The sequence below is a fragment of the Cydia splendana genome, chromosome Z (genome assembly GCF_910591565.1).
Source record: "Cydia splendana chromosome Z, ilCydSple1.2, whole genome shotgun sequence".
NCBI lineage: Eukaryota > Metazoa > Arthropoda > Insecta > Lepidoptera > Tortricidae > Cydia > Cydia splendana.
Genome location: NC_085987.1, coordinates 31509880 through 31530532, shown reverse-complemented (window position 1 = coordinate 31530532; position 20653 = coordinate 31509880). Strand labels below are relative to the sequence as shown.

The window sequence follows — 20653 nt, the reverse complement described above, 5'->3', positions numbered from 1 at the left end:
TTACGTTACTAAAAAACGTTCTACCAACGACGTTGGAAGACGTCCATATTACGTTACTAAAAGACGTCCTACCAACGACGTTGGAAGACGTCCATATAACGTTACTATTAGACGTCCTACCAACGACGTTGGAAGACGTCCATATAACGTTACTGTTAGACGTTCTACCAACGACGTTGGAAGACGTCCATATTACGTTACTAAAACACGTCCTACTAACGACGTTAGAACACGTCCATATTACGTTACTATTGGACGTCCTACCAACGACGTTGGAAGACGTCCATATTACGTTACTATTGGACGTCCTACCAACGACGTTGGAAGACGTCCATATTACGTTACTATTAGACGTCCTATAAGACGTCGTGAGGCTATGACATATGTTCGTCATTTAGTACGTCTGTACGACGAAAGTAGCGACGTCATTTACGTCTGAAATGACCGTGAATGGACGTCGTTACGACGAAAGTTTGCTACCTGGGATGTCGACCAAGTCGGTTAACAGGAACATATTAGCGGCGGCGCCGCCGGCGTAAGTGCTAGGTAATTTCGTCATTATATATAACGAAATCGTATAGATCCCGAAAAGTCGGCACTCGGCCAAGTTCTTCTTCTTCGTGTTCTTCATTACTGAAGGTCGTGCCTGTCCTGAAATGCCTTCACCGAGGCCTCGACGAGCTGCTTCCATTTCACCCTGTCTTCGGCTTGTCTAAGGGCAGTAGTGACAGTAAGTCCTGTTATGTTCCTTATTTGATCGGACCAACGGGTGGGTGACCGTCCTCTCGGCCTCTTGCCATCCACTTTTCCAACAACAACCAGTTTATCTAGGTTACCTGGCTGTCTTCGAGCAATATGTCCAAAATAGCCCAGGACTCGTTGGTAACAGATTGTGGACAGTCTGGATTTGATCCTGAGTTGGTTGAGAATGGATTTGTTACTTCGTTTTGCTGTCCACGGTAAGTATGCGCAACATTCTCCTCCAACACCACACATCTCAAATGCCTCAATTCTTTTCCTGTCTATTGCCCGTATTGACCACGACTCCGAGCCGTAGAGAAAAATTGAAAAGACTAAAGACCGCACAAGTCTCATCTTGATGTCATTGGAGATGTTTCTGTTCCGCCAAATTGTGTTCAATTTGCTCATGGCGCCTTTTGCCATCTGTGCGCGTCTTCGAATTTCTTTCTCACAGCCGCCCTCATTGCTGATGAGTGAGCCCAGGTATATAGACAAACTCTTTTACACATTCGAGGTCCGACAGTTCACCAGTCCGTACCAGCAACCCAGCTCGATCAATGACCATGATTTTGGTCTTCGATTTGTTAACCGAGAACCCTACCATTTTGCTTTCACGCTCTACCCTCCTAAACAATTTGGCTAGTTCTTGTTCTGAAGAAGCAAATAATGTTGTGTCGTCTGCATAGCGAAGGTTACTGATCTTGTGACCACCTATTGAGATGCCTCCCTCCCAGTCCTCTAGGGCTCTTCGCATTATATATTCGACCAAGTTACTGTTTATTAAATAAAACGCACCTATATTCGTGCTCAAATACTAAACGTTTCGTATTTTTTAAATAAAAAATGCTAAAAATGTAATATTTGACGTTTTTTAAGTACCAAATCTTGACATCCGCATCCGCATCCGCGGATGTGAGGCTTTAAATATCCGCCTACGCATCCGCGGATGTCAAAAATCTGCATCCGCAACATCCCTGCTCGAAACCCTTCCTATCCGGCCCGCAGGAAGGAAGCGGGAGAACCAAAGACTGTGACAGCGGCAGCAGCCAAAATAGTGAATTTAGAAAGAGCCGTGTGAACATACATATACTTAGTCAAAATATGCAAGCTTTGGCCCACGTGAATTTAGCAAGGGCCAATGTATATTAGGTACCTAAGTACTCAAAAATTTCGTTGTAGGGCCACTTTACAGTGAGTTTGGTATGGCGTTTATCCCTGTTATCGCTTTTTCCCATAACTATCACTCGTAATAATTAAAAACGATAAAAATAAAAAGAATAAAAATAAAACAACCTTGTGTAATAGTTATACATTTATTTAACGACATGCCCAAATGGTTACGCTATTAGTACGACTTAGGAATAAATCACTTTCCTTTGACATGCTAAAGTAAACGGCTTGCCTTATTTGTAAGTAAAGATACTAATAAAAAGTTAATTTAATAGGTAGACCTAGTTTAAATTTAACTGGAACATTAAAAGCGCTATCATATATTCTGCCTATCAACGAAGCCGCATTAATATAGGTAGGTACCTAACTTATCTTAAAATACGAATTCACATTAGCAATTTATTTGTTTCATGATATTTATGTATATTATATTAATGTACCTAATTGGAATGAGAATAAAACTGGGCGTATCTAGTGATGTTTGTGCTACGTCATCTTCGAGATCCGATTTATTATGGCAAGTACCTGGAAATTAAAGAGGATATTAATTATTACACGAAATTATTTAAGTAAAAAACTTGAGCTATCTTTAGTTGCTGTTCAAGAACTTCCAGATTTTGTTATTCCATGAAATACATTCTAAGTAATTAATGTTTAGAAAATAGTGTTACATGCCCTGTTGGGCCTGTTGCGATGCCGGTTAATTAAATAATACCTCACTTGTGTTGTAAACAGACCGATAAACGGAATGATAGATATGAGTTGCACGTAAAGACAACGTGTTTTTATTGTTTTCATTAATTTCGAGGGTGCATCAATCTTAAATCAAGTAACTTTCTCAAAGACACCGGTATTCTAATTAACTCCATTTCGGAGATAATTTTTTTTTTTCTTTTAAGGCACCTACTTATGAGCGTGTGCACTTGCTTAGGGCTTGTTTAGGTACATATTGATTAGGGTTTGGTATGAGTTCATTCATTTGCTACTAAACTTAAGTAGGTACCTACACTTACTATCTCCAAATCTCGGACAATCAATGTTCGAAATGACATTGACATATGTTACAGTTTTCAATTGTTTGGTTGAGTTAAATGTAATGTTACAACGACGCTATTTGCAACATTTAATAACCAGTGATCTTACATTTTCCAGCATTTTTGGTGCAAGAAGTGTTGTTAACTGAATTGGTATAAATAATTTCAACCCTAAAATGATTAATTAGCGTTTATTACGTTGATATTAACCTTAATTTACCATTTCAGTTAAAATTATCTATACCCATTCCGTTAACACCACGCGAATCGATTTGGTGCAGCGGAGTGGTATTAACGGAATTTGTATAAATAATTTCAACCCTAATGAATGAATGAATGAAATGAATGAATGAATGAATGAATGAATGAATGAATGAAATTAATTTATTCCAGAATGTGAATCCATATGTGATTAAAACATTTAAAACTAATTACATAATAAAATATTATGATTAAATTAAATTAGATTAAAGACGTACACAAACACAACAATTAATTATAAGGACCGGAGTCTCGGGTCACCCCGACCCCGATACGACAGGCTTGTGGTAGGCCCTCCATCGCTCGTGCAGCGGACTGGCGTCCCACTCTCTGACCGCCGACAGTAGAGTGTTGGTGGAGAAGTAGACTAATGATTAATTAGCGTTAATTACGTTAATATTAACCTTAATTTACTATTTCAGTTGAAATTATCTATACCAATTCCGTTAACACCACTCTGCTGCACTAAAAATGCTGGAAAATGTACGATCACTGTTAATAACAAAATGAAAATGTTTTTTTTAAATTACCTATCTATGCTATTTTGTTTTCTTACGTACTTAACCATACCCCGAACCCTGAAGTTAACGGAATACAATAAAAACACGGTGTTATATCGAAATTAAATCTTACACTTTATTCTCGTTATGTAGCGGTGACGTGACAATAGCCGCGTACACTACTTTGCTTGTAAAGGTCGTATCTCTGCAAGCGTAGCACATGTCGTTTTTTAGAATTTTATTGTGAATGGCAGAAGGTACAGTCAGATGCCAAGACAGTTGACCCCCCTGCATACAAACAGTCTATGCAGGGGGGTCTCTACAGCTGACTGTACCTTCTGCCATTGACAATAAAATTCTGAATTCAACACTTTCGTAAGAAACTGGGTGCAATAACTGATCTTTCGCTTCACCTATACTATATATATACTCAGCGAAATATAATACAACGTGCCATGATGGAACTCATGGAACCATGTCAATTATTGTTGATTTATACTTTAGGTTTGTTTAAAATAGGTAGGTAGGGAATTATTTGAACGAATTTTATTTGTATTAGATACAAATAGCAACAAAAACTAATAACAGTCATAGACACCTATACATATGTTACTTCAATGTTCATGCCCAGTTTCATGTTATTTTAGCTTGTTTTAAAATGAGAGCAATTTTAGGTGATATTTATTGACGAAGTGAGTTTGTATGTTGTCAATAGTACAATTATAAATACGCAATTGATAATTTCATCGACAAAGCAGCAATAATTGCTTTTAGTCCTAGTAATCAAATATTATGTACGGATTTTGACCTATGACGGAATTTACCGCATCAATTTCTCCTTACCTATATAAATACTTATACATACATTTGCGACAAAACGAATTTACACGATAAGTAGGTACTTATATTTAATTTAGTTAAATTGTGGTCTTCAACAATTGTTTCTCTGTGAGAAGGGCCTTATGCTTCATGTGCAATAAGGACCGTTTTATCAGAATTTCTGTAGGAATTTCAGATGGAAAGGACCTTATTGTACATGAAGCATAAGGACTCTCCTGTTTGGAAAGCCCCAAATAAATAGGTACCATCACGCTCCGCGATTTTTGCGTCTTTTAGGGTCCTAGCTGGTCGTTCAATACTTACGCTATAGAATTACCAATTTAGCAAGAACCCCAAATCGCATAAAAATCTCATGCGGTGACTGTACCTAGGTATCTTAAAATAGTTTATATTTCAGTGATTATGTATAGTTATATGTATGTCGCAGTCGGATCGTATAATCCGCCGTATTACATTACGGCTAGCCGTTTTCAAAAACAGGGGCGTTTTGAAATGTGGCGGTTTAACGATTAGCCGGATTGAACGCCCCTGTTTTTGAAAACGGCTAGCCGTAATGTAATACGGCGGATTATACGATCTGACTACGACATGTATACTACCTGAAAAGAAAACCTCACCATAGTCCATTATAATTTCCGATCATCAATCTACAAAGCGAATAAGTACATAGTTATGGCAATGAAGCACCCGGGTTAGTCGGAGCGTAAGCGTGCCGGTGTCTGTAGTAGCTAAGCAATAAAAATAGGTATAGTCGACGACGTCATTACGGATCTGAGGGGCTACCGCGAAAACCGAAATTCGCAAATTGCGTGGATCTTTCTCTTTTACTCCAATGAAGGCGTAATTAGAGTGACAGAGAAAAAAGCCCGCAATTTGGGAACCTCGATTTTCGCGGTTATAGCCCTGATACACCATAACTTTAGAAATTTCAGAGGGTCGATCCGCATAATTTGAGTACAAACTTAAACCTGTATAATAACATTGGAATATCGAAAGCAAAATATTTATTTTGGATTATGCTTTTTACATTAAACCTGAAATGTTTTATTCTCTGGTGGAATAAATAATTACTAAGAATCATGTAACACCTTCCATGGCTCTGATAGAATGTAAGTACCTATAATTATGTTCCAATTTAATGGATCCAATTAACGAGTTTGTTTCATGTAGGGCCAATCCGATACTGTTCGAGGAATGTTTTATAAACATGAACCTCATAATAAATTCGCATTTTGGAACTAATTAAGTCCATATCGTTATGCACGTAAAGCATTTGTTCTGCAGCCGTAATTAAGCGTTCGTGGTTGATCCCGAGTAACATGCACTTCTAGACTTTATCCGTTAACAATAAGAGGGAAAGCGAATTTTAATAATCTGAACATTATCCGTGTCTTATTAGTTTGACCATAGGTAATTACCTACTTTTTTTCGTTATTTAGTGTGTTTAATCTTTCGATTATAAATGTTGTACAATTTCCTTACCTAACCAAGGGGCTTTTGGCTAAAAAAATATATATGTATATCTGTATACTAATTATACAGAGTTCGGACAATTAATCGCAAAAATAAATATAGTATGGAACATGATACAATTATTTTTACAATTTTGAACTGCAGTTTTTGAGTATAATCTGGAAATTTTATAAAGATACTGTGTACATAATATGAGCTTAATAAATCTTGTCATATTTTGAGATATAAATGATTTTTGATGGTTTTGCGATGATTTGTCCGATCACTGCTAATCAAGTAACCTAGGTAGGTGCGTTCAAAGAGAATATAACCACTACGTTGGTTGCGTTTTTTAACCACTGTGAAACAGGATGGGCATTATTTTGAGATTTCTGTCGCCAGGGTTCGTAGCCAGAGTTGAGTTTAAGATAGGGCAGCCGTAATTACATGACCAGGAATATATGATCATGCGCCATGTTGCGGAATTTCATTGGAACTAATTTCTTACACTGGCAATAATTTTAATGATAAGTTGTCACTGTTGTCAGTGTCATTGTGGCGGTTTACTTGAATAATACTTAAGTGTTGCATATTAAATAATATATGACAAAAAATTAATGGCCAAAACTATGAGCGAAACATTGTAGATAATGTAAATAATAAACTGCTGGAAAAGAACTGTTCGGGAAATTAAACTATTTCGCTACGAAACATTTCCAAATTAACATCAGAGCTGACAGGTAAACAAATCAAAATGTCATTATAGTCTGGTTATTACGACTTGGTTATTGTAGTGTTATGTTATACAAGCGAGGAAATACTTAAGTACAGTAACAAAGATGTGTTTGAAAAATATTTACTATACATAACATACATTTTCATTTTTAGTTTTAATCTTGTGTCGATAGATGGCAATAAATTTACAGTGACTACAAAATTTACTATGACAATAACTCGCTATACACTCTATTCTCTTTGCTATGGACTTTAGAGACGATCAATTTTGTTCATTGACAATGTAGCAGACCCTATGTAAGGTAATTTCGACATATGTGTGACGCGTAAGAAAATACATGAATTTTATACGGTAAAAACCGACAATAAAAAAATGTGAACACCGAATATTTGGATTCTGATTATGATTAGAGTGAATAAAAGTATGTAAGTCAAAATAACGCGTTGCCAATCCACATTGTTCAGACTATACTGAACTGTTGCCATATAAATGAGAATAATAGCGCCCTTTTGACAATGATCATATTTTCCTGGTCAGGCTTTACCTACCTATATTATTAAAGTCGATGGAATTTTAAGGTAGGCATTGCCCCATAATTTAATTTTAAAGTAGATTTAAGATTAGATGTTATATATGTAGGTAATTATATGTATGTTTAAGCTGACAACAAACAAATAAGCTACTTATTACTTGTCCCGTTAATTTAACCCAGTAGGTAGGTATCCCGCATATTTAAAGTAGTAGTCGACCCGTAAAACAGGAAATCCGATCTGGTAACCCTAATTTAAACGTAATTAAATTACACGCTCAATTAATAGGGTGCAAAAGTATATATGTATTACCTAAATGAAATTGAATAATTATAATATACTTAGGTATGGGAAAGAGATTTTGAGTTCCGGGGAAGGACATGAATAGTCTTTATGATGGAAATCATCTCTGCAGACGAAGTTGCGGGCAGAAGCTAGTATGTAGTTTATAAACTGGAAAATGACTAGAATACTTTACTATCCCGGAATACATTCCCTAAGGAGATCGAAAGCGAAAATTCAAATAACATGTTGCATCACCCCATTTCTGCAACACGTAGGTTACTATTTACTACTTGTTAGTAATTAGTACTTTGGTACCTACAGGAAGGTTCTATACCAGGCTTATAGTTGTGGACGATACGAGCTTTGGGACAGCTCACCAACTCTACTCGACATTTCAATTTTAAATGTTACCAAACAGTATTCACATATATTATTTTATATGTAAGATTTAGTAGCCTAATTCATTACAAAGAGCTATATTCAAATTATACTAGATCTTTTTAACTTCCGAAAATAAATATTTGTATCCAAAGTGACTAGAATTAAGTTAATACCACCGCCACCAACCGCCACCACGAATACCACGATACACATACAACGGAATCCTTCAACTGACCTTCTGCGCTAGCTTATCAGCCCTCTTTCCACCAACACTGGAACAATCATGCTGTATACAAAAATTCTAGTTACTATACAAACACAGGGAGATCCAACTTCTAAACAATTAAAACAACGTATGCTAATTGACCACTGTTTAATAATTCGATTTTCAAAACGGTCGACATGCTATTTAACAAATATCAAAGGAAAACGATTTATATTTGTAGATGGAATTAATAATGTTATTTTATTAGTTAGGGCGTCCCACGGCTATGCCACATGGAGGGAAAGTACCCTGAATATTGTAGATGGAACATTTTACTTAAAGAAGACATTATTTTAATTTAAAAAACAATTTAAACTGCATTCATAGATTTTTAAATAATTATATGGTTGAACCGGCAATCGAACCCGCTACACGAGAAAAAAAAATACCCCGTAGCTTTATCATACCGATCGAAAGGCTTCATCGTAAGGATTATTTTTTGCTAAATAACATAGTGTCAGAAATAAAAGAAAGACCATGAATTCTAACATTTTTAATTCAAAATTAATCAATTTAATTTAACAATTATGCTCGAAATGAGTCCCATTCTGTTGAATACAAAGACGCACTCTTTTGATTATTTCGCTAAATTTCACATCAAATGTTAAAATTCATGGTCTTCCTTTTATTTCTGACACTATGTTATTTAGCAAAAAATAATCCTTATGATGAAGCCTTTCGATCGGTATGATAAAGCTACAGGATATTTTTTTTCTTGTGTTAGCGGGTTTGATTCCCGGTTCAACCTTGTAATTATTTAAAAATCTATGAATGCAGTTTAAATTGTTTCTTAAATTAAAATACTGTCTTCTTTCAGTAAAATGTTCCATCTGCAATATTCAAGGTACTTTCCCTCCATGTGGCAAAGCCGTAAGACGCCCTGTATATATTTAAAAAAATATAAGTTACTGAGGATAAAAACATTTTTTTGGGGAATGAACCCTTCTAATGTATAAGTATTTTATTAACATCAATGGTTGTCAGTATACCGTAGGTACATATTCAAATAATATCAATAATGTTATTAGAATTGCATTATGTTATGGGATTTTTCACGCGTAGTCAAATAATTATGATTTGTTGAATACCCGCAGCGTAACGTTGGTCATATTATAGGTAAAATGCTTACATACAGTAAAACTCACCCATGGTAACTAATCTCCGGCAACCGATCCGTAATCTCTTCTAAGTTAATACAAAATATTTATTTATGTTATTTTATAATGTTAATCTTTACGAATATATTACTATAATACATCTATATAATTCCTTAACATATGCGCTAACCTAGCCTTATACTAGCAATTGATATGTTTCAGGAAAATAACATTGTTTACGTATTAGTGGACTATATGATACAGATATGATAATAGAGAGTATTGAACTTATGAATGGACGGGAATAAAATAAATTGGGCTAAATTTAATATGACGTTGTTTAGTTAGGTCATTGTAAACCGTTTAGTATTTATTCACAACGTAAAATTGAAAAAACAATAAAACACGATGTTTTTAGAAGGGGAAATTCCCTGCAAGACGTCTCTGCAAGTCGGTCATCCTACAACCCGGGTAGTTGTCATATTAGTACCTACATCTAAACAAGCTACACACGTCAGCCTAGCAAAACCTTAGTTGTACACTCCGTTTTTATATGAAATGGAATATCCAATAGTAGGAAAATGATTCGAAATAGCCTGAGTAGGTAGGTAAACCCCGAGTACAAGGTTGCAAGGTAACATAGATGCTGCGTGCACTGACCACACTGACGTGTTACTTTTTTTATGAATCATGGATCAACCTGTAAAGGTCTATTAAGAACGTATTGATTATATTCTCTTTGGTCTAAGAATTCTAAGACATCGATTGCGCCAATTTGGCAAAAACATGTTTACACGACCTTTAAGCCTTCAACTGCCTTCGACGCGATATCGGGTTAGCACAGCAGAACAACTACCTCTAGGTCTGTACGTCCCACGATTTTGAGTAACGAAGAATCAAATAGGCACGCCTGTAATTTACAGGATTTAATATTATTATAAATAATTTACTTTAATATGATTAAGTAAATAATAAATAATATTATTAAAATAAATAAAGTGAATAAAAACAGTGAAATATTAATCCCGTTGATATCTTAGGTCATTCACAGATTTAAGTAGGTACTTATGATATTTTAAGGTATTTAATACATCTTGAGAAAAACAATGATTATCGTAGAACGTGGATCTAAATATCGTACATAGCTGTATCGTGGGGTCAGTAATCGCTGTTAGGAAGGGGACTGCGAAAAACTCGCTTTCAGAAGTTTTCATCAGTTTTATCCTAAAGTCCCTTTATGACGAAATGTCAAAGATTGAGTGAATCAAGTATTCATCGATGAATATAGAGCTTAGTTTATCTTGGAGAAAAGTGTGGCTGACGTCACCATATAATATAATGGGCGCCCACGCCCATGAGCAAGAACAATGGCGTCGTAATTTATTTGATCATCGACACCTGCAGGGTCAATAAAAACAATATACTTTGCCGAGTTGAAATGGCAAACGACTGTGGATAGTAGTAAATACACTTTGACAAAGTATTCATATACCTTCACGAAAACTTTGCATTAGGCAGATATATAACAACCAGCAGCTTTAAAAGACGACATGCGACATGTAAGCATTTTAGATGACAAGATAAGTAGGTATACCTACCCCAGGGTTTTGGGTGCGGGTTTATTTACACTATAGCCAAAAAATAGGATCTGCGCGAGCTCTATGTTGAACACTGTGGCGAGAAACTGCACAGGACCGGGATCGGTGGCGAGGAGGCGTGTTGGAGGCCAAGACGCACTTTGGGTCGCTGCGCCAGAGGAGTAAGTAAGTAAACAAAAAAATAGGTTTAAAATTGTAAAAAAAGAAACTATTTGAGCATCACCTGTCCCGTTGTCTGTCTGTGTGTGGGTCTGTGATCAAATCTTGCAAGTTAAAGGGTCTTGCAGGCTAAGCTAACAAGATTGGCCCCCGCAAGGGATTTGGTTGTAATTTGAGGTGCAGTAGTGGCAGGTCCTAAGAACACTGTATGCATAATATCACCCTTCGATCTTTTTTTGTTCCAGACTTATCCACGAAAATGTCAAAATATCAAGGTAATTTTTCAATGTTTTTTTTGACATGACGCACCATGATTTTTCAAAATGTTTTAATATGTGTACGTAGTTGACAATTGCGGCTTATCAAGTAATTTTTTTGATAGTTGTGTCTCCGCGAGAAGTGGCACAAAATAGAAGCGAAAAACAAAAACTTTTTTTTCATCCAAGCTCAAGGAAATGAATGTCTGTAAAAATATGCATTATAAACCCATTTTATGCTCCTTCATTCTGAATTTATTTGGTTACTCTCGCTTGCTTGGTTTAGCTGAAATAACCGTTTAAAAATGACCTTGATATTTTGACATTTTCGTGGATAAGTCTGGAACAAAAGAAGATCGAAGGCCGATATTATGCATACAGTGTTCTTAGGACCTGCCACTACTGCACCTCAAATTACAACCAAATCCCTTGCGGGGGCCAATCTTGTTAGCTTAGCCTGCTAGACCCTTTAACCCGCTTCCCGGTTTCCGATGAAGCTGAAAATTTGCATACATAAATATGTATATTTTGGATACTTATAAATATAAGTCGTCGAGATGTGCGTAAGTCAGGTGACAATGCGATATTATGGTACCATCGAGCTGATCTGATGATGGAGACAGGAGGTGGCCATAGGAACTCTGTGATAAAACAACGCCACCTAATTGTGTTTGGAGTTTTAATAATTGAGACAAGTTAATATGAATGTATATACATTTGAGAACAATGAAAGTAAAAGAACGGAAATTCAGTCAGCTTTTACATATATATAGTATTTTTGCTTCATATAGAAGAAATATAATTAGCCCTATATTGCGCGTTGTCGGATAAGCACTTGGCCGTTTATTGCGATAGGTACATTTCGATAACCTAATGAAAGTACCCAATACACTCCTTTTTTTGGGCAGTCGTGTAAAAATACCGCCCTTCAACCAAGTGTACCTGCAACAGAACTCGCAAGGGATGGTTTCCTGACCAGGTGGCGGCTATTGGCGAATTCGGAGTTATTTGGAAATCCATCGATATCACGTGAAGGTAGCCTACAAAGTGGTGTAGGTGTTTCAAAAAGGTAAATATGTATTATTTATAAATAATTTAGCTTTGTTATCCATACTAATATTATAAATGCGAAAGTGTGTCTGTCTGTCTGTCTGTTACCTCTTCACGCTTAAACCGCTGAACCGATTTTGTTGAAATTTGGTATGGAGATAGTTTTAGGCCCGAGGAAGGACATAGGGTAGATTTTATCACAGAAATCACCCTTTAAGCAGGTGAAAAGGGTGGTGGAAGGTTGTATGGGGAATCGATAAAAAGCAGATTGGATAAAAAAAACCGGGCAAGTGCGAGTCGGACTCGCGCACGAAGGGTTCCGTACCATAATGCAAAAAAAAAAAAAAACGAAAAAAAAGCAAAAAAAAAACGGTCACCCATCCAAGTACTGACCACTCCCGACGTTGCTTAACTTTGGTCAAAAATCACGTTTGTTGTATGGGAGCCCCATTTAAATCTTTATTTTATTCTGTTTTTAGTATTATTGTTATAGCGGCAACAGAAATACATCATCTGTGAAAATTTCAACTGTCTAGCTATCACGGTTCGTGAGATACAGCCTGGTGACAGACGGACGGACGGACGGACGGACGGACGGACGGACAGCGAAGTCTTAGTAATAGGGTCCCGTTTTACCCTTTGGGTACGGAACCCTAAAAATAACCTACCCAAATTACTAACTCCACGCAGACGAAGTCGCGGGCAAAAGCTAGTAAGTTATAATACTACAAGCATGTGATGTACATACGCAGAGGCTTATTTAATGTATACAATTATGCTTTATAAGAGACCGTTAGGAGTTGTACCTCCTATTACCTAATATTTATACCTAATTTATACATTTCTCTCTATAAACCAGTCTTGTAACATTTTGGATACAATTATTAACACGCTTATTATTAGCTCAGCACTGTTGGAGTTGTCTAAAAAGTAACGGTTATATGTAAATAAATGTAATCTACTCATCTTCCTCCCGGGGTTTGAACCCGCGACCTTCGGATTGAAAGTCTCACGCTCTTACCGCTAGGCCACCAGCGTACCAGCGATTACATGTAAATGTAATCTACTATCAATTTGTACGAATTAGAATCTACAGGGACCTTGGCCCTTGTAACTTGTAAAACAAACTGAAATATCTTTTCCGTTAGTAGGTATTACAAGTTTGTGAAGTGGCAATGGGTTCCTTTTTTCTGTAATGCACCATATGATAGGATTTGAATTCGAATGTGTTTTTAAACGGATAATGGGGTCCAAATTAGTGTCGAAAAACGCACGAAAGAATCCTTTGCCTTTAAGTATTCAAAACGATCCACTATCCTCCGATTCCACCAAGACATGCCTAATAACTACTTACTCGTACTCTATTCCTTTCTAGAAAATACTGCTTGAAATGAAATGATGAATAGTATGAATCCCGTCGATACGCTATCATAGTAGGTACTCCACCATGCCACTTCTCGCTACTCGTTAATTAATGCTAATCAGTCAATGTAGGAAGTCGCCGAAGACGTGACATCAAAAGCAACCAAACTGACGATACTCAATAGTGAAAGGAAAGGTTAACTGAAGAGAACTTTCGTTTTGGCATGTGTTTATGTTGATGTTAACGTTTGTATGCTTTCAAACATTCCGTTTGCATAAAAATATAGTTACTTATACACCTACTCTACTGCACAAAAGTAAATCATGACTTATAAAACTGTTAAAGATTTTAAAAAATCTAAGCAGGTAAGTATTTGAATGACTGATTGTTTGGAAGACCAAAATACTCTATTACATACTGTATACTATACTAAATGTAATTGTAATTGGCATCAATTATTCTAAGAATTAATCCAACATTTCAGATTAGTAACACAATCAAGTACCTAAACATAGTGGAATGATAATTGATAAAATAGACATTATTGGAAAAACAATTGAACGACAGTTATGTGTATAATTTTGTAAGCAGTAGAAATGAGCCCTTTTTGAAAGAATTGGTCATATTTTCTAAGTAAATTCGCACTGCAAGACACTCAAAAAGTACATACGTACTCATTTAATAGGCAAAAAGTACGTAAGCTCGAATTAGTCAGTGCTTAAATCGGAACCTCTGTGGAAGTGTTCAGACCAGAACCAGGAATGAAGTTTTGCCTCTTTTTCGCACTTACATACGAATTTACAAGTGCGACAGAGAGGCAAAACATCTTTCGCGTTTCGCGGTAGGCTCTCCGAGAAGTTTTATTAACGGGTCTTACCTTATGATGTAAATAAAAAAAAATTAAGGAATCAATTGAGAAGTTCCAAGCTGTGACTGTAAAATGTGAACAGTTAAAATACATTTTTAGTGAAGTTAGTGATGCTGATGGTAACTCACTGCACTGTTAACACTCACGACAATAAATGATCTGCGCAAATCTAAATGTGGTTATAGCTGAAACAGTAATTAATAAGTCAGAAGTATGTAAGTAGTCTAACAAAAACACGTGACATGCCGTGTGACATAATAATATAACATGGATGATGGTTGGTGTCAATGCAATAGTTATATCACCATTATCATGTTTATGTGAAAACATAACACACAAATGATGACAAGTGTCATTCACTAACTTGATAACAATATTATTAAAAAACAAGTAACTAATATAATACCTAGTCATTGTGTTATAATATAAACTTTACCCCGTCCATGCCTGTATGCACGTTTTCTGTAAAAATGCTTAGTAAGGAAAAATTTTACTACTAGAATAAGAAGAATAAAAGATAATATGTACAGGAGGCTTAGCATTCCGAGGTCCAGGTTGGAGAACGGGCTCGGAGCAGCAAGGGCCGACCTTCTGGCGACGTCCTTGATGTTGCCAGAACTGTACACCGTCTGCAGGTACTGGTACACTGCAGGCAGGTTCCAGGCGCCACGTGCGAGCCGGCACTCACGACACTTGCTCACACTTGGGAACTGTATCTTGGGATGCTCAGGGTCCTCAGTGACATCACCGGCCAATCTTAAGTTCACTTCATTATGGGAAATCCACAACCACAAAACAGCTTTCTCATTTTCTTTCACATCAAACAATTTATTCCTGGCTGCCATGGCTTGAAAATGCTGTGCACATTCTGTGCATCCAAAGAAATGTTTTACATAACCATGAAGAGCTTGCAGTACCTTGGGTCCCTCCTTGCCAGGTCTGAGGGCAGCATTGACAGTGAGTGTGTGGAACAAGGTCCACAGCCCACAAGTGTAGCCGCGGTATGTTGGTTGGCTACCACGGCAACCGACATATTCCAAGTTAGTAACATACACGGGTGCATGGACTGTCTCCAACGTCTTCACCATTTCAAATATATCTGCACCATCCCATTCAATTCTAGTTGCAAGTTTGTTCCTTAAGTCCTGAATGTATTCCTGAAGATTACCTCTGAAGGGAAATGAACTGAGCAATACATCCAAATAATTTAATAGAGCTCGTAGCGGTTCTCCAGTCAATATTTTGTATCTTGTAATTTCTGTGTGTAAAGATGTTTTAATTGTTTTCTCTAAGTCACTATAGTAGACTGTGTCAGAACTGTCATGTATAATTTTGTTGGCATTATGGTCACGATCAACATCATTGGTATGTGTGTTGCGAATTGGAAACACATAATTTTTAGATTGTAAAAATGTATTGACAGCCTTCAATAGATTAGCTTTTGTAGGATTTTTAGGTGTTAGAGGGGTAGCCTCTAATGTATTAGTTCTTACTGCAACTAGACCTGGGAAATGAGTCACTCCTGCCAATCTAACCAGCTCACTAGTGTCATACACTCTTTTCACTCTGATATTAGTGTAGTCATTTATATCGAGAGTGAGCTCGGAGCCCACAGTACTGTTCTCAGACTCAAACACTAAGAATGTGTATATGAAAGAATTTGGCACATCGGAAAGGGCTGCAGTGAAACTGGAGTATGAGGCTATACTGAGAGGAGGAACAAAAGATAAACGTCCCATTGCTTGCTCTAGCTGCATTTTGTGTACAATTTCAGATTTCAGTTTTTCAGCTGTATCAATGGCATTTAGTTTCTCACCAACATTAGCATTGCCCTTAATATAATTTTCATGAATGTATCGAAGGGACGGATACGCCATAATCTCAAATTGCCTGCATATTTCATTGTTCTCCTCCTCAGAACAATCCATAACTGCTAATTTAAATATGTTTTCCCAAGGTTGTATCTCAGCAGCCAAACTTTTGAACTTTGGCGAGAAAGCTCTACAATGCCCGCAGTAACTATTATAGAACTGCACAACTTGCGCTCTGTTTTGGCCGTATACTTTTCTTTCAAAGTTACGTTGAGTTAGTATAACAACTTTGTCTGACTTACGATACAAGCCCTGCTCTTCCACATCGTCGTCGTTAGCGATAACTGCACCACTCACTAAACCTAAGAAAACGGCGAAATATACGACAAGTAATTGCCTGATGTTCATTTTGACTTCCTATATTTGCACTAAAAAGTCAATAAATAACTATGTCATAATTGTCCGGCAAGTAACCGATACCAGCCGAGCCGGCAAGCAACTAAACTCTCCGTAAATGAAATGTCCTATTTGATAGGCTTCATCTGTGCAAATTTAAATACGTCATGGTTCGATTTAGGTACGGAAAGAAAAGTGTTCAGCGCTTTCGACGGCGACAGTCAATTCGTCAAGCAAGGCGAAACTTAGCTGACTGAAGTGACTGACGTTTAGTTTGATTTTTTTTTATTCGTCCTTTCTGGACAGGCTAAGACCAAAGGCCATACTGCCTAGTCTTCGGTGAAATTAACTTTCATAAGTCATTTTGGTTCTAAAGTCTTCCGTTTTTTTTTCCATTAGTCAAATCCAATAAATATGTCTTCAGTATATTTGTCTTCAATAGTTTGTTTTATATATTGTCCAGTCCAATAATAAGTCTTCAGTTTAGTAGATTACCTTGTCAATATCAGGGTTACCATATCTAGGTATTTCTTCAAATCCAGTAGAAATAGGGAATATTACTGCATTGTTCTTCAGCCAGAGGGCATGACCGATCCATATAGTAAACAGTTTTTTGACAATTTTGACAAGTCTTTCAAAACGGGATTAAAATAAAATTGCTAAATATATTAATATAATTTGAGTTTAAAATAAGGTTAATACTTACAAGATATGTTAATACAATAATGCATCAGTGCTGCGTATTTGGCTGTAGAAATCAAGGGAATCATTCATTTCCGAAAGACCAAAGTGTATGAAAGCTGTGGGAAGCGGTAGTACGTCGTAAAGCAAAAAAAAACCTCAAAGATATGTTCAGCACATTTTAAATCCGAAGATTTCATTGCATCTGAAAACTTTTCAGGTAAGAATTTCGAAATAATAGAATAACCGTCACATTTACTACCCATTTTTATTCTGAGCACACCCTAAACCTCTTGTTATTATTTTCAGGATTATATGATACCAGGCGCGTTTTAAAGAAGGGAACCTGGGCCTTCCATCTGACAGTGGACTAAAACGGAAGTTATAATAACTAATCAAAGGCGAGAACAGGCTGAAGCGAGTGAGGCGAAATGAAAATTAATGGTTACACATGTTGAGAACTCTGATGACTTAGCTCCCTTTCTAAATGTTCATCCGAGACAGCAACATTCGATTGTGGTGTTGATTGTGTTGTGGCGCAACAAAATAGTGTATATAACCCACAGTTGCAAAACTATATGCCTGGTTTTAATACAACAACATCGCTTCGTATGAGACGGCAGCATTCGATTGTGGTGTTCATTATCTTGAAGAAGCTGTGGCCCAAGAAAGTCTATGTCCAATTGTCCTCGGCTCTGTGGGCACGACTAGTTATGACGACTCCTTTGTTTATTGATAAAGTAATAATTTGTATATAATAAAGGTTGAAATGATTCGGAAACATAACACTTATAATCATTTATTCATTTATAAGTTAACAATGTAACAGTAGCATATTATAATGGCGTTACAAAAAAAAAACTAGACTAGACTAATGAGTCGACGAAAACTACTTGTTTCAAGGCTTATGAAAATAATAACTTTTGTAGTACAATAAGTGATTACACTGCAGGTCGCCAACTGGATAGTTAGACACACACAGGTTTTAACAGTAGGTATTATCTTTGTAAGGACTCTATATAAAGTGTAGGTCGTCAGTGTAAATCTGAGCTAGAATTGATGTCTTTAAATTTATCCGGCAATGGCGTGAATAAAGATTTTGAGCTGTTGCCTTCAGTGTAACCTGTGTAACCACTTTTTATGCTACCAAAGTTATTATGTTCGTCGTATAGGGTAAGCCTGGAACAAGACAAGTAAAAATTACATTCTGAAAATTGGAATTAAATAGGTTTAAATATGATTAAGTAAGTAATTAACACGCTTATGGTCGACCGTCGACCTGTATGTAACTATGTAATGGAATCTAATTTAACCATCTTCCAAGGATCGTAGCGCCATGAAAATTGGCAGCTGTATGTAGTTCTGATGACAATACAATAATATGGTACTGTCGAACTGATTTGATGATGGAGCCGGAAGATATGAACTGGAACTTCATGTTGGAACATCGTATCATAGCTGTGTTTGGATTTGTTAGAAAAGTCTTGAAATGAACTTTTACCACGATTAGGTTTCAAGCTCTGATGATAAAGCGACTGGCATTCCATGATGGAATATTATCATAGTCGTGTTTGCACTTGTGAGAACGGTCACGTAATGGACTTTGAACACGATCAGGCATCAAGCGTGTTTTTCTAGTGTTCTTTTAAACTATTAATTTATTTCCTTTTAGGTTTGCGTTCCCGAAGCAGCTTTTTAAGTTCTTCGACCTTTAAATGTCCGTAGGGCGCCATATTCACAGTAAAAGTAATTAAATATTATTATTAAAATTATGTAAGTACCTATTATAATAATTTAATTACTTTTCACTTTTACTAATTATTTGTTTATGACATGACAACATGACACCATGACATGATGTGTCATTGATGATGTCAACTAGCTTTCCATAGAGATATAGAGCTTTGTTTACTGTATGTCTAGTGGCGCCACCTACACAGAGCTTTGCCTAATATTCCCTATTAGAATTTCAAGTTACTTCCAGATCATACAAAAAAATGTATACTCCTCACAGAGATTAATCTGTGATGATTCAAAATTAAACTCGTACCAAATCAAAACAACTAATTTACAAATTCCTTATCCTATATTTCACCAACAGTGCTAACTATATATTTATACAATGGCAAATATTTACATTTATTTACAATTAAGTCTGTAATGTTACGCGGGATACACTCTGAACGCTCAAAGATAAGTAATAATTCATCCAATAGCACAAGGCGCTGATGCCAAAGGATGAGCAGTCAAAAATAATGTGAGATATGGTTTCTTCATTTAAATTACAATGTGAGCATTTCGGACTATCAACCATTTTAAGACGATACAAATGAAAGTTTAATCGACAATGACCAAAACGAAGACGCATAATAATGGAATAAAATTTTCTATTAACATAAAAATTACTTTTACAAAACCATGGCTGACTATTAACTTTTACTTTAAATGTAGCATACCACAATCCCTTATTATCTACTTGAATAGCATGGTTCCAATGTGTCATCCATTTTCTAGTCATCCTATGCTTCAAAACTGGAATAAGATCTGTATAAGGTAGCGCAACATTAAAATATGAATTTACAGTATTTGAAACATTAATTGATTTAGCCAAAAAGTCAGCACGTTCATTTCCTACTACCCCAATGGGACGGAACCCACATGAAGCTTACAGTAATACCTTCATAAAAAAGATCAACCCATAACACTTTAAAAAGAAAAAATATATAATTCGTTTTAGCATGAAATTTATGATTTTGTAAATTTTTGAGCACACTCATACTGTCACTTACTATAAGCCATTTTCGAAATCCTTGATTTTGATGCTTAACATGCTTTAGAGCTGCAAGAATGGCAATAGCCTCTGCTGAATATATACTACAGTTCTTATCTAACTTATACCCTAGACCTCTACCCACAGTGCTATCAAATAAGGCAAAAGAAACATTAGAATCAATTTTAGATCCATCAGTGTATATCAAATGATGATCATTCCATGCAGATAATTTGCTATAAACTTCTTCTTTAGAAGACAATTCATTGTCAATAAAAATGTCAATTTCAGGGAATTTACTATCAAAAATGCGGATTGCCTTCGTAACATGGTAACACTCGAGTAGAGGACTTGTTAATATTGCAACTGTCAAATAAATGAACTAATTCAACCGCATTTTGAAGAATA

The 20653-nt window shown here is 36.2% G+C and overlaps 1 protein-coding gene across 3 annotated transcripts; it reads right to left on the bottom strand.

Annotated features, from left to right (window-relative positions):
* Window positions 1-2035: 2035 nt before the first annotated feature.
* On the bottom strand, window positions 2036-16935 carry LOC134804784 (sulfhydryl oxidase 1-like). 3 transcript variants are annotated; one of them, XM_063778023.1, is made up of 3 exons: window positions 15116-16935; window positions 8166-8216; window positions 2036-2436 (listed from the first exon to the last, which is right to left on the bottom strand). In XM_063778023.1, the coding sequence occupies exons 1-2, from the start codon at window positions 16804-16806 to the stop codon at window positions 8174-8176; spliced, it is 1734 nt and encodes a 577-aa protein (XP_063634093.1). In that variant the 5' UTR covers window positions 16807-16935; the 3' UTR covers window positions 2036-2436; window positions 8166-8173. The 3 variants fall into 3 exon arrangements, with proteins under 3 accessions (XP_063634093.1, XP_063634092.1, XP_063634094.1); XM_063778022.1 differs by having other exon boundaries at window positions 2036-2439; window positions 8172-8216; XM_063778024.1 differs by lacking the exon at window positions 8166-8216.
* Window positions 16936-20653: the final 3718 nt, after the last annotated feature.